The following is a 17,283-nucleotide window of genomic DNA, read 5'->3' on the forward strand; positions in this document are numbered from 1 at the left end:
GAGTTCTTTAAAATTAATGACAATTTGCAGACTGATATTTTGTACTGCTACCATTAGTAAAACAAGTTTGTAAGACTGCGGATGAAACGATAATTCTCTAAGAATGCCTTAACAAACTGCCATTGATGTGATTTTACAAATGTTATTTTCTCACATTGGGGAGATTTCAAAATGGATTATTTCATAAGGGTTTATTTTGTTTTCCAAGATGGTTTTTAATTGTAAATATCAAGTTTCATCATAAAGGAATTTATGTAACTGTGTTCTGGAAAACATAACCAATACTTTATTTATTGAGTTCATCTAATATGTACTGAGCCATATGGGGGACACAGTGCCAAGGATGTGAAGTCATAAAGGCAGCTTTTATCGGACAGTCTAGCATTTAGAATCAAGACAGCTGATTTCTCTTCTTGGCTGTAGGGCACTCTGACATCAGGCAAATCTTTCTACTTCCCTGCGCCTCAGTTTCTTTATTTATGATAACAAGAATTAATAAATCCTGCACTCTCCACTTCCCAGAGCTGTTGTATAAAATGATAAAACCATCTTAGAATGTTCAGTATGGCATGATTTCTTTATAGGAGAAAATATGTGTTTAAATGCTAGTATTTAGCAACTTCTGAAACATCTAAATATCAGACTAAGTTGCAACTAAAAATGATAATTGCTGAATCTTGTAGCTAGATTCCATGAGTCTTACTGACCATTTCACTGAGGGATATCTAGAAGTAATGTCACAGTCATTTTGGTCAGAATGAAATTGTGCCTGATCTACGAAGACCTCCGTTTCTGAAACCCAACTATGTGTTACAGATTTTTTTTTTAATACTAACTTCAGTTTTTGAGTTTAGGAATCTTTAAAAATATATTATGCTGTAATTATGTGCCTTCATGTCTTCCAACTGTTTGCAACTAAAAGTATAGTGTTGGGATCAGACCACAAGGTCTTAGTGAGGAATTCTTGGAACTTTGCCCAAGCAGACCCACAGTAGCCAGACCAGCATCTCAAAAAAATGTTGTGAGTTGGGTTGGGCTCTTTTTTTTTTTTTTTAAAGAAAACAGTAAGAAGTGCATGTGTCTAAGTAATTCTATTTATACTTGTTTTCTCAGAAGAAGACCTATCAGTGCATCAAGTGTCAGATGGTTTTCTACAATGAATGGGATATTCAGGTTCATGTTGCAAATCACATGATTGGTGAGTGACACTCTAAACCTTATTACAGATAGCTTTTTCTCCTACTTGTGTATCAATGCCTATATAATTAAACAGAGTTAAAGATGAATTAATTGTTCAGCCATCAATGGTTTACCTAGGCGTGATTGATTTTTATTACTATTATTAGGCCTGATAAGACATTAGCACATTTTATTTTCTGCAAGGGCTAGTTTAGACTTCTGCAGAGGATTATATATCTCCTGCCAGTCAAAACACAGGTGATTAACAAATTAAACTTCTAATCATTTTTGCATTATTGAAAACTAACAGGAATGGTTAATGAACTGGATGTTAGCTTTCCATAGAGTTTTAGACAGGTTTTAATTTCAGAAGTTATTATGGTAATGGCACTGCTGTGTGTTGCTTAAGCATCTTTGTATCAAAATCTAAAGTGGTGAGTTTTTGTGATAGGGAAACATAAATAATTTAAATTGCCATAAGATAGTTTTATATGTATGGTTTCAACAGCCTGGAAATAATCATGATCATAAAGATCATGTAAAGAAGTCAGTAATCATTTTTTATTCCCCACCAAATTGTACATAGATCTTTCTAAAAGCGGTTTGGGTAAAGATCTCTGAAGTCACTCTCGGCCGGTGTTTGCAGGGATTTTGCATTTGTCACATAGGCTAGAACTAAAAGGATAATTTTTTCAGTTATTCATATTGTCCCATTATCCCTTAATTCCTCTGGGGTTACCTCCTATGTTTTTTAATTTGATAAGCACTTAGTAATAACACTAAGAGTTTTACCAGCCAATTAAACTTTATCAAGCAGATCTTTTTCTACTACTAAAATGACAATTGTTATTACTTTATGCTATTTTTGTTACTCATTTGTGTTTTTATACTGAGAGTTTTTTTTTATTTCATCCTCATTTGATGGAATTTTATAATACCATAAATAATTGTGATATAATACTAAAAAGTCCAATTAACCTCATGCTCTCCTATTACCAAACTCTAAGACAGGAAAGAAAATTCAGCCTTCTAGACTCTGAACTTGTTTTCAGGGGTAAACAAGTTATTTTACACACTTGATCAGAAGCATCCTGAGAGTGCAGAGTGGAAGGATTGCTCCAACTATCATTACTGATCACAGTGGAACTCCTAATGTTCTTGTAGAATTAATGAAGATAAATTCAAAAGCATGTTAGAAAATTGATTAATCGTTTTTCAATAGGATTTGCTTTATAGTTTTCAAGTGATGGGTCTTTAGGAGGATTATTGCTTATAAAAGACTAAGTACATAATTGTGCAAAATGGAACTTAATGCACAACAGCTAAAATATCGATCAGTGTATCTCTCTATTTTCCAGATTTACATGCTAATATTATTAGTGATTTTCTTATACATCAAATATATCCTCAAATGTGGTAGAATAACAGTGACAGCTTTACTGAGTGCTTAGCGGGTAATGACAACATGTAAGAGAATTTAAATAATGTGTTTCCTTGCAATTTTTTTCTATTTTGGATTTCAAGAAAAATATTCTTTATAAACTTTCAAAACTGCTTTTTTGGGGGGGGGAGAAGGGTGTGTGGGTTAGAAAGAATGAGTTCTTCTTGCCATGATAAATGCTGATATTTTCCATGTCTTTATTTCTCGAGTAGAGTTCATTGGTGGCAGTCATTCATGATTCTGCCTCATGCCATAGTTTTACATGGGCTTCAGTGAAAATGTATCTTGGAATTGGCACCTAATGGAAAATTTAGTGAAATGTTAATAGGTTACGCTTCTGTATAGTTGTATTGTACATAAACTTATTTTTGGTTCTGGATTTTATTTTTTATCCCAGGACTCGGATGAACAGATTGAATATATTTTTCACCATAATATTAATGCTCTTTTGCGTATATTGAGTCTGAATTGAACGTTGAGCAGTGAGAGGACTTTTTTGATTTGCCAATTTTAGTATCATTTGGCCAGAACATTCATTGGCTTGTACTGGCCCTTCTTTTTAAATTGCTTTATACCTTTCCTTTTGTATGTCTCTCACATTCCTTGCATCATTAGTGTGTTCCCAGAGCTTTCTCCCTCTACCTTATGGTGGATTAATATGACACTCACTTCCTCTTGGGATCTGAGCATTTAACAATTCACCTTCCATCAGAGAAGCAAATTCTATTCTTTTCCACAGAGGGCCTAGTTATTTAATATTCATGCTATTTTTAATAATAAAATATGTAACTCTCTTGCACTTGAGGGCTAAACAAATGAATAGTATCCATTTAATTGTTTTATCTGTTGACCATGCATCCAAGTCCTTAAACTCCAGTCATGTTGTTAATATCTACAGAAAGAGAATGCATAATGGGAGGATGTCACAGAGGCTAAGATATCCTTTTTTAAAATCCCAGTGTGATACTTAGTCTTTCAAATGAGGCAGGCAGCATTATTTTGTTGACTAAAATACCTCCATTGAGGGTAGGTATTTTTAGGTTGTGTGTCTGTGTATGTTTTTTGTCTAATCAAAAAATAATCTCAACTAGACATTTAGCAGGGAAGAGGGATTAGAGGCTCTCTGAAAAGCCTCTTACTCTTTTTGTTAAGAGGGTATATAGTGTTTTTGCAGATTTTGTTCTACATTTCAATCAGTCCAGAGGAAGGATTATGTCACCTGGTGGAGAACAAGGTCTTCAGATGACCCAGTGAGGTGTAACTTTAAATTCCTTCTTTAACCAAGTTATTTGCATTTGCTTCTCTGTAGCACACATGTTTAATGCAGTTTCAATGTCAGACAACTCCATGCTTCTTTCTGGATGTGCTGGTCTCAGGCTATTGGCCAGGGGCATTTGCAAAAGGAAAACCATCAATGTTTCTACCAGGTACATACTAGAGACGTTCTGCTTAAGTGCTGTTTTGCAGCTAGGTGTGGACACATGGTCTGGGTTGCAGGAATAATTACTCAATAAAAAGGCATCAGGGATTTGACTTACGTCTATTAAGGAAAAAAAGAAAACCTCACTCTCCACCACATTTTGACACAGTTTCAGTAAGAAATCAGACCACTGACTATTTAGGGGTTTCTTTTCTTCTTTACACACACACAAAAAAGAGCTACAAAACATTTTAACAGCTTTCCTGGGGAAAAGATTTCCCTCTTTTCAAGTTTGCACAGATGAGAAATTTTTTCTTGTCTTCCTTTGTTCCTTTCACATAGTTTACGTTGGCTTTTGACCTGAGAATACAGAAAGAAGCCATTGTGTATTATGTCCTTTAATTCCTTTTCCCCCGTCCCTATCAGCGTCGTAAATATTTGTTGTTATTTTCCTCTTTGAGATTTCTGTTATTATTATTATTATTTGATACGGATTAGCACAGATAGAGACGAAACCAGGGAATTTAAATGTGTTTAACCCAGCAAAGGAATTGTCTCGTATAAAATTATGAGGCTCAACAACAGTAGAGTAAATTTGTAAGTGCTCCGAATAAAGGGCTGTTAGGCATGTGATAATATAAAGAGATGACATTGCCAAGAACTATTTATGAGAAGCTTAATTTTTTCACTCTGATAATTCTTGACCAATAATTACCAGCCTCTAATTATCTATTTTAGTTAGAAAGAAATTTCGATCACTATGGAGGTTGGCATTGCTACTAACGCATAAATCCCCAAAGAGACAAATGTGTTCCAAACAGCCCCAAACAACTGTCTCATGAAACATAGTGAGCAAATTGCGAGCGGCTGGTGGTAGACAACCAGCAGTACGCTCACCATCGAAGGCCAGTCAGCTTGACAAAGAAATGATCAAAGGGGAGAAATACCATTATCCTTGGAATTGATTGCTATACTCATGGACTTTGGAGAACGAGTGCTCAGGATAGAGCTGTGCCCATTTCCAGCCCTCCCTTTCCAAGTTCTCAGGTGGAGAAGATGAAGGGGATTGGTGTTAACCTTTTACCTAAGAATTATTTTTTAAAAATTGACTTAGAGATGATGATGTAATGAGCGGGGGTGGGTTTTTTTTGTAGTTTTTATCTGATCAGAAATGGGGTGAAATTTGTGTCTAAGGTGGCAGAGCACCTGTTTTGTGAAAAAACGGGAAATCCACAGATAGTCACCAGTAAACATGCTCCAGATGGGTCAAGGGTGATGCTTAGAGCATTTAGGGAAAGCAACTGTATTTATCTCTTAGAAAAGCAAAACTCGGATTTGGAACTATAAATGACAGCTAATAGGAAAACACTGGTGGAAAGCTATTGACTATTTTTCTTCAAATCTCGAATACTCAATGTTTTATCGTCACGATTTTTTAAAAGTATGAAAAGATTCAAGTCCTCTCCAGTGCACGTGGGAAGATATATATTCTATGTGTTATGTTACATGTGATATACATCACTGATGTCAAAGCAAAACGAATGCATAAATCAGTTTTGTTCACTGTGGTGAATTTTTAGTCTGTTTTGTGGCAAGTGACATTCATACGTTCGGCAATTTGTTTGATGCCCAAGGTCACAAATGGCATTCTTTTCCTTCCATTTCTTTAGTGGATGGTGTGCTATGTGACTAATCTTCATTATAGTTTTGTGACATTCAGTATCACTTCTGAAACATTTCAGCTTGAGTGCTCTTGCTTTACAATAGACTAAAACCAATATTTTGAGGTCTATAGTGGTTTTGGATTTTATATGTCTTAAGGGGAAATATCCAAAGATAAGAATCTCTACATAGGAAGATAAAGGGCCCTGTTGTTGCCCTTTAAACTCTTAGCTTTCATTGGCCATTTTTTTTAAGTGAATAGAAATGAATCTATCATAATGCATCTATGTGTAGATATATATTTGTGTGTGTGCGTGTGTGTGCGTGTGTGTGTGTGTGTGTGTATCTGCACTATCCTAAGAAACTCAAAGTCATTAGCTTGTTTAGAGTTTGCATTAATTATAAACGAAGAGACTATTGAATTCTAAGTCATCATTTGATTGCTTACAAAACTCAGGGAATTAAGAAACAGGCATTTGGTGTTAAATATGATGAAATACTGGCTTATTTCATCAAGAGCTGGATTAAAAAAGATGAAATCTGGGCAGTTTAATGGTAACAGAAAGCTACCCTCATGTGGGCAATGCTGGCTTATTTGAAAAGCCCATAAAGGGTTTCTACATGGACCATACAAAAGGGATACTTTCTCTTTAATAGCCATCTGTACAGGAGAGATGAGAAGTGGGCCAGGTCATCTCTCCTCAGCTGTCATGATATTAACGTAGGTAATGGGGCAAGGTCCGCGTTCTGCTGGGTGTTGTTTTTCATAGATGTTCATCGATTTACACAGATAATTCTATTTATTTCTTAGAGTCGGTCCAAGTGAACCAGGCAGAATAACAAACATCAAAGCATTTCCAATGACTTTATCTTTGTTTGTAACGTAACTTTTGTCTAAAAAATGGTGTCACACCTACTGTGCAGATGGCTGCATGATTTGTAAACCAGCCAAAACATTTAAACAAATGTGTGATCTGGGGATAGATTAAATAAAGGATAAAATGGAGTGTGGGCCACAAATTCTAATAATCAGATGATTTTAAGTTGTGTGCAGCGCGGAGTGATGGTCACAGTGATAGCAGGGAAAGCTTGCCAATGACAGCAAGGTGCCTTATAGATCTCAGGATGGAGCCCGTGGCCTGGTAGGCCTCAGTTTGAGAACCGCACATTTGCTGTGCAGCTGGCAGCTCTGTATGGGGACATCAGATAAAACTTATGTAAAATGAAGTGTTATTGCTTAGTATGAAATTGTTCAGAGAGGGAATTTGCAGACAGTAACTGAAAACAGAATTCATGGTACCAATGAAGCAGACTGTGAGTATGAAGAGGGTTTAATTATCTGCACAATTTAACAAAAATTCAAGACGTACGCAGAAAGGACATACGCAGGCATAGCTAGAACACAGCCACGCTGTTGACTGAGTACAGAGCGGGGCCGCAGGAACTTACCAAGCTTCTTCAATGAAAAGGTTTCCTAAAAACAAAGACAATTTAAAATAAAAAGAAAACACGAAAGACTTTTAAAGAAAACACATCTTTCTGGAATAAGATAGTTTTCAAGAGCTCATCTTGATTATTTGGATTCCCATTTCTGAAGCAAATTGTAAAGAAAATCTCTGAGCCCATCTCGGAATGTCAGTGTTAAGCTATTAAAAGACAAATCGGGGTGTTTACCCTTGTCTTGTGTTTTCGCTTGCGCCTCGTAGCTTGGGTTTACAAGAGTAAAACATGACTTGCAGTTAGTGGAGTTTCTAATTTACGAGCCCCTAAGAAAACCTGGTGGCCGTTTCTTGTGATGTTAATTTTCCTTGAGACTGAGGGCTCTGACTGAGTCCACAGACAGATGGAAGATTCAGTTTCTGGTGACGTTTTAGAACACACCGACCTTAAAGAGGCCTCAGAAGAATGTTGTTCTCAAGCTGAATTACTGGTTTCCAGCCTTCCTTCTTAAGCTCCGTACAGAGAGGCTGGGAAGAGTCTGTGCCAGACGGATCGTTCCATGGCTGAGACACATTGGTGGGGCTACTGACTCTGGTTCTGGCCTCACCTTTGATTTGCCGGAGAACATGCCACAAGTGTGTCCGTTTTTCACTCACTGTTTGATATGTTTATTATCGAATGCGGGTAGCCATTTCTGAGGGAGGTCTGTAAAAACATTTCTGAATGGAGGGCGCCGAAAGTCACCGGCAGTAGATCCGAAAAGATAGATCCCTGCCCACACACGTGCCCGTGTGCCCACACGCATCGTGACCTATTTCCGCAGGATCGCTCAGACACATCAAAAGGAAAGGTCTCTGCTGACCCATTTCCATAGGTTATTTCCTAGTTTCAGGACCATTAAAGGCAGTAAACGAAAGAAAGGGAGCCAATATGGAGAGTGGGTGTCGAACTTCAGCTGCTCATATTGTTGCATTTGGTGAGCTGACGGGGTTTCGTAGGTCACCTTTAGAATTATGCCTATGACAGCAGCAGCTACCTGCCAAGATTGCAAGGTATCTCACGGCTCTCAGGATGGCGCCTGTGGCCCGGTAGGCCTCAGTTGGAGGGGTTCACATTTGCTGTACAGCTGGCAGCTCTGTATGGGGCAGCCGTGTGGGCTGCTAGGGAGCTGGAAAGGAGACAAGCATGAAATTTCTTCTAAACCCAACTCTGTTTTTCTGTACTGTTGGCTGCTTCTCAGTTCCTTGACAAAAAAACCAATCAGGCACCCTTTAATCCGCCTGTGATTACCACTGGTATAAAAAGAGAAGCATAATGAGGAAAAATGCCTCGTTTTGTTGCCTTCAAAAGCCAACAAATTGGAGTTAACTTGACAGGAAGTGGCTTAATAATTAGATTATTTATTTATTCCTGACACATATCCCCCTGTTACTGGTCTCAGGAGACCCTGTAGATGGTACGATTTTCAAGCTGCCATTACTTCGCTGTCTTCTGTGAACAAAGAAGCTACTGTCTATCAGTCAATTAAATGCACTCTTTAAGCAGAGGCTTCGAAGTCCTCAATGGAGAGAGCCCTGGGACACTGTGGCTGATGATTCCTTTCTCTGTACTGTACATCACACTCTCAACTACAGTCCCCACAGAGATGGAATAAAGTCATGCATTAAAATATCACTTGTTGATTTGTTTGCTAATGAAGAGCCATTGAAATGTTTGTGTATTTCTATGGCAAAATTGTTGATAAAAGGGCCTACTTGCCTGCGTATCTTAGTTCATCTGCTGTGAGTGCTTATTTAAGAATTATTAAAATTAAAGTCAGTAAACAACAGAATTAAAAAAAAAAAAACCCTGAGAGAACAGGAGTTTTCTTGCCGTCTTCATCAAATTAAATGAATAAAGTCAGGAAAAACAGAGGAATTGGTGTCATTCCGATCCCTTGCTTACACTCCATTAATCTAAACATTGTTTTCTGCAGCATAAAAATGTAAGGCTTTTTCAGAGTATCTGGGATCTACACCTTTTAAGTATGAAAAGATATTAGAATCCCTTTGTGAGAGTAATGTACTTAGAGATTTTTTTTTTTTCCTTTGGAAGATGAACGACATTTGTTGCAATTTCTCTAACTGAGTGAGTGTGCGCAGAGGCTTTTCCGGGGAGCTTAGTGGGGGCTTTTACGACCAGACTAATAAAACATCTGTGGCGTGTCAGACTCAACCTCACAGTCATGTGGATTGTACAGAAACGTGGCTTTCCTTCTCTTTATGTTCCTCCTCCCGTTTCCTTTCCACGTCTTAACATTATTTTATTTCCATCTAAGTGGTGATGACTTTTCAACCATCATGGAGTTAGGGTTTTTCTCTGTTACTGTATTCATCAACTCTACTACTTACTGTTTACTGTGTACAAAGCATGCCTTGGCTGGACTTCTCTGGCTCCCATTAATTGGTTTTGTATTTTAAGAGTACATCTGTTGTTAAGTTGGAGGTCTAGAGGTCTGTCTAGGCTGAAAGACTTAGATAATATTGTGACAGCTCTCTGCTGAAATGTTTAGCTATCGCTCTGCCACTTAAAGGGATAAATTTGGGATTTAAACCAAGGCCACTGAGCACTGAAAAGCATCCCTTCTTCCTCCCATCAGACTTTGAAAATGTAATCAAGGTTTTAACTATAGATTTCATGATTACCTGACAACAGGCTGTAAAGAATTAATGCGAGACCTCATCAGATGGTCATAGTCCTTATTTCTACCCTGTTATTCCAAGTCATTTTGTTAGAAAAAGCTTAGATACTCGGAGGTGTTCTATAATAGAAAATGAATTTGAAACCCTTTCATTAATTGGTGATTAATACATTTCAGGATTAGTTTAAGCAGGGCCCTACCTCCTGCCCAGTCAAGTATGTTCTGGTTAATATCCAATTATCTGCACCTTCATAGTTATTATGTCTTAATATTTCGGATATGATAACCAGAAACTGGAGAGTAATGCTAATGAGGAGCACAGAGCAAGAATTAACCAATGACATACTCAATGATCCTTGGTGGGGAAAGTATCTCTTTCTTCCCCTTAACTCATTGCTTCAGCATCTTCTGGGCACTGGCTGAAAAGTAAGACTTTCAACTATAGCAGGCAAGACCCAGACAACGAACCATTTTCTCTTGCCATACTAGGAACCTGAAGGTACAGTTCACCTACAAACACTGTTTAAGTTCATTTTATGGAGAGTCAGCATAGGGAACAGAGAGGCAGTTTATATTTTCAAACAGGAAACATCCTATTTTTTTATCTTTTCCTTTTAACCACGCCACAGGTTGTTACCTTTTCAGAGGATGTTTTAATTCAGATTCATTTGAAATGCCTGTAATATTTCACCAAGGAAACACTCCTCCCTGCTACCTCGTATCCTCTTCCCCCCCTCACAAATTTATCACCGTGACGTATATGCGTGGTGCCTCAGTTTAATTTTTGTGCAGGTCACTTCCTTTGAACAATCTGACGTGTTTCCCCTAGCAGCCTGCAAGGGTGGTATGTGTGCTGCTTCAAAACACGCAGCTTTAAATAGTGCGCTTTGTACATTACCCCTTTATATGCTTTATTGTAATGAAGCAACATCAGTAAATTGCAATGAAGGGCGATTGTTGCATGGGGATGACTAGTACACCTTGGGGTCCATTTGCACCAGATTATTCTTTTTATTGTTATTATTACTTCCCATCTTCTTTACTCTCTTGCTGCCGAACTTGCTGTTGGCCACCGGTGCAACACAGAGGGGATCTTAAGGAACATTGCAGGCATCATTTTTTTTCTCTTAGGCGCATACCAATCGCCGTTCAGTTCCCAATCAGACATCCTGGGGGCTTTGTGGGTCTTTATTGATGCCACTTTACTCTGTTGACTTCATTCGTAATGTTCTTCGTCTTTATCTTCTTAGAAGAACAAATTTACTGAGAATAAAAGTGACCCATTTCTTTTCAAACATTTCGTGGAGGTGTTATAAATTTATAGTTGGGATGATCAGCCGATTTGTCCCTTCCCCCAAAGAGGTTCAATCATTTGCACCGGGGACTTAGAGGGGATTACTGTTTAAGGGAAAGATTTGTATTTGCTGTGTCTTCTTGGATTTCCTTAAAATACAGACTGAAGTCATTATGAATATTTTATATGTTAATAACATCTCTTTACAAAAATAACTTGTTTCCTGCTCCCAACCAACTACTGTCCCCCAATAACTAATCAAAAACAGTGTAGATTTAAGTAAGCAATCCTCTGCTCTTATTGAACAGAATTACGAGCAAGGCTTTAGTTTACAGATGATTATATGTGAATTTTGGGTGACTGTTAATCTTTCTATTGTCATAATTTTAGAACCTGTGTCCATTTGTGTTTCCAAATTGTTAGTGCAGCTGTTGTTCTGTTTCTATATTCCTAAGGCTGGGCTCCTGTGCAGCATTCAAACTAAAATCTAGAATTAGACCTGACACACCTTCAATTGAACTATCAAGTCTTTTAAAACTGCTTGGCCAGTGACGCCAGTCCCGCACTATTCCACTGTACACACTTCCGATTGCGGGCCAAAAAGCATTGATTTTTAGCTGTCATTTCTAGTGCACATACTGTAGAATTGAAATTTAAACCTTAATCCACTCAGTAATGCAATTAATTTTTAATGTGCAGTAATACTAATTGAAATAGCCTGAATTTAGTAAGTCACCACAAGACATTTTCAAAAGCAAGAGTCTCCACTGAGAACCTGGGAGGACAGATAATCATTGTTACAGTGTTTACAGGATAATGCTCACTCTTCAGACCTCCAGTGGAAAGGGAGGTTCTTTAAATTAGACTATAGTATATCTCTGTGAATAGAAATATCTCAGAGAGAATTCTTACTTTCTACCCACCAGAACAGGATAAAAATCTTCTGATGGAGTTAAAAACAATAACAACATAGTTTTAGTTAAAAATATCTTAATATAGTACATGTAAAAGTTATATTAACCCTTTTCTTTTTTTCCAAAAGAGCATCTATGAGTCGTTGCAAATGAAGTCACCTGCCAGCAATGTCATGGTCAAAAGCCACAGTCTCAATGGGTAATCTCATTGTTCGATGGGTATTTGAGACACTGTTTCCAGATTTGATGAATATGTGTACTCTATCAGCTGCCTGTAAACCTATTTGGCCTTGTTTTGGTATATGAATATTCCTGTAAACAAAAATATACCCTAGTTTTATTTCAAACTGTGTTCCTTCGGCTTTTGCATATTATTTCAAAATGGCCTTTTAAATGTTTTGTGAGGTTTTGTTTTTTTTTTCCTAGCCAGAGTAAAGCAAATTTTGCACAGTAAAACCAAATAGGTTTCTAGGCATTTCTACACTAAAAAGGTTCTCTAACCACATTTATCTGCTAGTAAATGAGGACTTTTTAAAATGCATCAGTTCTACTGATGAATGGGCTTGCAGAGTGTTCAAAATGAGCACCAGCATTGCTCTAAAAAAAGGCGAGCACTGTATATCATCCTTTCATGGCTCTCGCATTATAGTATTTAATAAGCCGATAGTGCTGTTAAATATTTAGTAAAGGTTCCTTCGTAACCCTGCCATCTATTCAGATGGGATTTGAAGACATTTTTGCAGTACATAAGTAAAAATGATGTTAGAGAAGTGGTTGTAGCGTGGCATATTTTCTAAATGAAGTGTGGGGTAACACGGTGTGAATGAGTTCAGAGATTCACACTTAGAAATACCTAAGTCATTTCATGTTCTTTGAATTAAGGGTTCAAACTGACTTTTGTTTTGTCACTGTTAAGTCAAAGTGCTCTTGGGGTTATTTACACAGAATACTAAAAATGACGTTATAGTACGTTAAAAAAGGGGGGGGCAGCTCTTACATGGTGATTATTTTAAGCCACCCTAGCTTCAATTGAGCTTTATTATAGACATTTGCTCTTTTTCACCGAATAGAAGGAAAAGAAAAAGAGATGAGGGCAAATCAGCTTATACTCCACTCAGAGCATATTATCAAATCCAGTTGGGGTTTAGTAAGTTAAATATATTCAGCATCTTTTTGGGGTACACTGTGGCAAATACTGAATAATAGATATTGTTGTACACACTGATACGATGCAGGTGGATCATCTTTATCAATTCTTTCTTATTCAATTAGATTTCTATTTGTTATTATCTAAATAGCAATAATTGTTCTTTTAATCTGGAATGCATATGGGTCTCTAGGATCCTTATGCAAAAGTGCTGCCAGTAAATGCAATGCTGACATCCTTACTGTCATCATGTGGGTGGGGCAGAATTCACATTTAAATCGTTCAGTGCTCACTAGTGTTATTAGTGTTGAAGGTGTAAAGATAAAGGCTGGTAGTTTGTTCAGATGTGTATGTAATTTGGTTGGCTCTTCCAGGAGCCTGTTTGCTTGATTCTAATTTTCATCCTGTTTTATATGCAGCCAGTGACCACAGTATTCATTCAAACTGCACAGAGACACGTCTCATCTGTAAAGCACGGCTTACTGATCTTATTTGCTATTTGTATTCTCATAAGAAGAAACACAGGATTCATACAATGGGGGGGGGGGATAACATTTCGTTTTGAAATGATGTATATCGCATAGATGTTAATATCAAGAATTTCACGATGAAGGATGGATAAAGGAGAGAGCTTTAGGTATACGTGAAGCAGGAGAGAAGGAAAGTGAGACAGGGTTCATATGTAGGTGTGTTTAATATGCAGTGCTTGATGTATGTTGACCTCAGGTTACAAGAGTAGAAAATCCCATTTTCCAGCTTGTTTCAAATGTAGTAAAAATGCTGCTTCAGTTGCTTTATGCTACTCACATTGGGAAAGGTGCTTATACTGTGATAATTATCATCAAGGAATATTAATGCGTTCAGCATTTGTAACCCAAAAACTCATTATAGCTTAAGCTGTGCATCATCTGTGAAGAGAGAACTTTGCCAGAATTCGCTCTTCACAGGGGTTGCCTCCTGCTTGCTGCGGAGTGGTCAGAGTACTGCAAGAGGTCACTTAGGCTATTTTTGAAAGCTGAAGTTTTGCAATTTTTGAGTCACTACCTTCTGTCTAAAGCGCTTATTGTTCTTGCCTCACAAGGGCCTCCTAACTGAAGGCATAGCCAAGTGCCAATAATAATAGCAATAATAAACGAGTAAGAAGTAAGTGTTTAGAGCACTATGCAGAATCCAAGAGGTCGGCACATATAGCCCATACCCAGATAATTCAAGTACAGTATTGGTGTCTTTCCTTCTGTCATTGGGCAAAGGGATTCGTTTACACCTGTTTCCTTAATGCAGGTGCCCTTGGGTTTCAGATAGAAATGCCCCCACTGGGGCTCCACTTCACAGCCCTCTGGCTGGAAATTGTGTAAATAAGACTGCAGGGTCAGCCTTCCCCTTTTGGCAGCAGTGTCCTTAATTAGTCTGTGACAGTCTTTCACATGAGCCTGCGCTGTTCCTGGGGTCATTTCTCACACATCTAAGACATCCATTTCATGCGCAGATAGATATTTTTGTATGTTTGTTTAAAATCATTCCCTGGGGGAATATTGACGTGGTGGGAGTGAGACTCTCTGGGTGTGTCCAGAATTCTATAACTTAATCTGATCAAAATATCCAGTTGGGTGGCTCCATTATAAATTCTAAGTGGTTAGTTGCATAAGAACATCGTTCCCTCACCTGCGGTTGGCAGCTTGTTGAAAAGGAGCCGTGTGCCTGGGATATTTTGATGTGATTAAATTCCATTATTGTTCTCCCACTGATCCATTGCTTGTCATTTCCCATAAGTGACATTACTCTGTGCGGCACGGTATAGTTTGTGTCAGGTCCAGGCAGAGAGCACTAACACTCAGTTCTACCCGGCTGTCTGAATTTGCAGGACTGCTGTGTTTCTGAGGTCAAATCGTGACCCTGACCTTGCCCCTGGGAGGACTAGAAAAATATGTTTCATAACTTCCCGTAGACCTACATGAAGAAAAAGAAGGGAAACCATGAAGCCCATAGGCTCTGTTTAGATGAGCTGTAAGGTTGGAATTCATCAAGCAGGAAAGCTTACTGTTGCCTAGGAGCTTCCTCACCGTGAGGGGTCACGGCTGTGGGTGCTGAGTCGGTCAGAGCTGAGGGCTCTGGGGGACCGGCTCATCATTCAAATAGCCCATCAGGCACAAATGCACAAGTTGATAATCTGGAGTCAACTTGCTGAAATAGGGGCTTACTTACCTGTTACAATCACTTACATGAAGGAATGCTGATAGAATGAGTACCCCGAATTCAGTGCAGATATCATAGGCTTGCTGCAGTGAAAGCGGTCTGGGTTTTATTTTGCTGTTTGGTGTGTGTGTGTGTGTGTGTGTGTGTGTGTGTGTGTGTTGTTGAATGGGACATAAGCTTTGTTTTATGCAGTCATGCACCAATTCCACAAAGGATGGATGTCCTGAACCAGAGACCCATTCTCAATAGTTTGGGGCTGCAATGCTGACAGCATAGTTGAGAGATACAGTGGTACACATCTTCTGTGAGGATGTAAACTTAATAATCTTGATGAATTTTGAGTAGCTCATAACTCCACTTCCTCGCCAAAAGAAGAATTATGAAAAGATCACTTCTAAATCCTTCAGCCATTCTCTGCACTTGTGATAGATGCCATCCTCTTTACCTTGAGGCGCTGGAAATGAAAGTGTGTGTGTGTGTGTGTGTGTGTGTGTGTGTGTGTTTTGCAAGAGATAAAAATGTATACTTCAGAAGGAGCAAATTGCATTTTCATGTTTAAGTTCACTATTTGCACTTGATGTGGTGAGATCCAAATGTGAAGAATTGCTTTTGACATTATTTCTGTGTCTCCTGCATCCTAGGCTCCCTGCTTTATTATGCGGAAGTGCACCATCGCATGAGATAAATGTGACGTTGAAAACCTGGAAATAGTATAAGCTTGCATTCTGTGTACAGGCTGTTTTAGATAACTGTAGCTTCTTGACTTATTGACACAGTTTAATTTACTTTTGTAATGATACATTCAGTAAAATTGTAAGTATGTGTGTCTTTCAGGTGAAACTCACAGCCTTCCAAGTGTTATGGGTTGGTTTAGGGGCAAAAAAAAAAAAAAAAGCACGCTTTCATTTCTAAACAGAAAGGCAATTTTAACTTTCTTTAGAAGTCTGCTTTACATAATCTGTAATTTGAACTATCACATATTATTTTATAAACTAAAACTTGAAGTGCATTCATTTCAGAGGTCTTAAAATATATTCCTGGTTTCTGAATTCTAATTCAGAGCTTCTCTCAGTAATGATGGTTTCCCAATTTGTTAGTGGCCAAGATTCTTTAAAAGGCATTTTTGTAGTTTTTTTTTTTTTTGGTGTGTATTTAAGTGGTTGTATGCGTGTGTTCTCGTCCACACAGGTCTGTGTAGATGCGTACTCTCTGCCAACCTTTTCTAGCAAAGACTCACTGGAACACCACTCCCTGTCTTGTGTTTAACTAAATGTTTCCAACAGCTTAGAGAGATGATATAAAAGTGAAATAAAAACCATAGAGCTTATATTGGAGTCTGATGTTTGAAAAGAGATATTGGAAAAGGATGTTTTTTGGCTTGACTCCCTTTTTAGATGTAATTGCTGCTTCATTAGGACTTGGAAGGGTTTCCCGTGGTTAAATTTAATCAAATGGCTCAGAATAACAAACTTGTACACTCAAAATTCCAAGACAGTCCCGTACATGAAATGTAATTTTTCTAAATTTAAAACACACGCACATCACAACCACCACCACTGGCTGGTTTGTAAAATGCTGTGTGGCGCTCTCTCAAGCCTAGTTCTTATTCCCTACTGGTAGTGGATTGATAAATGATCATGCATAGAAATAGAAGTCATAAGGAATGCATTTCAAAGGGTCTGGGTTTGCTTGGTTCTGGTAAGAACCCCACTCTTGAGCAAACGTGTCTTGAGCGTGCTGAAATATTGCACGTGAATGGATATCGGTCATTTGGTTTTTGTGCTGTGACATGAGATTGTCATCATTCTCCTTTGACGGAGGAGGAGATTGAGGCTTGAGCATCTGACCCCAGCATATAGGGCTAGTATGCATAGTAAGTAGAAGGAGGCAAACTCACACTTTCTGCCCTTTTC

At 38.2% G+C, this 17,283-nt stretch overlaps 1 protein-coding gene across 2 annotated transcripts in view; it reads left to right on the plus strand.

Moving 5' to 3' along the window:
- The window catches only part of ZNF521 (zinc finger protein 521), a 250,829-nt gene that overhangs the window by 118,527 nt on the left and 115,019 nt on the right, over positions 1-17,283 (plus strand). For both annotated transcript variants that reach the window (XM_040479193.1, XM_040479194.1), the window contains exon 3: positions 1,114-1,198. In XM_040479193.1, the coding sequence (XP_040335127.1) occupies positions 1,114-1,198 (85 nt within the window). The remainder of the gene's footprint in view (positions 1-1,113; positions 1,199-17,283) is intronic.

Source organism: Herpailurus yagouaroundi, unplaced genomic scaffold (assembly GCF_014898765.1).
Source record: "Herpailurus yagouaroundi ecotype Mexico unplaced genomic scaffold, PumYag 142, whole genome shotgun sequence".
In the NCBI taxonomy this organism is placed as follows: domain Eukaryota; kingdom Metazoa; phylum Chordata; class Mammalia; order Carnivora; family Felidae; genus Herpailurus; species Herpailurus yagouaroundi.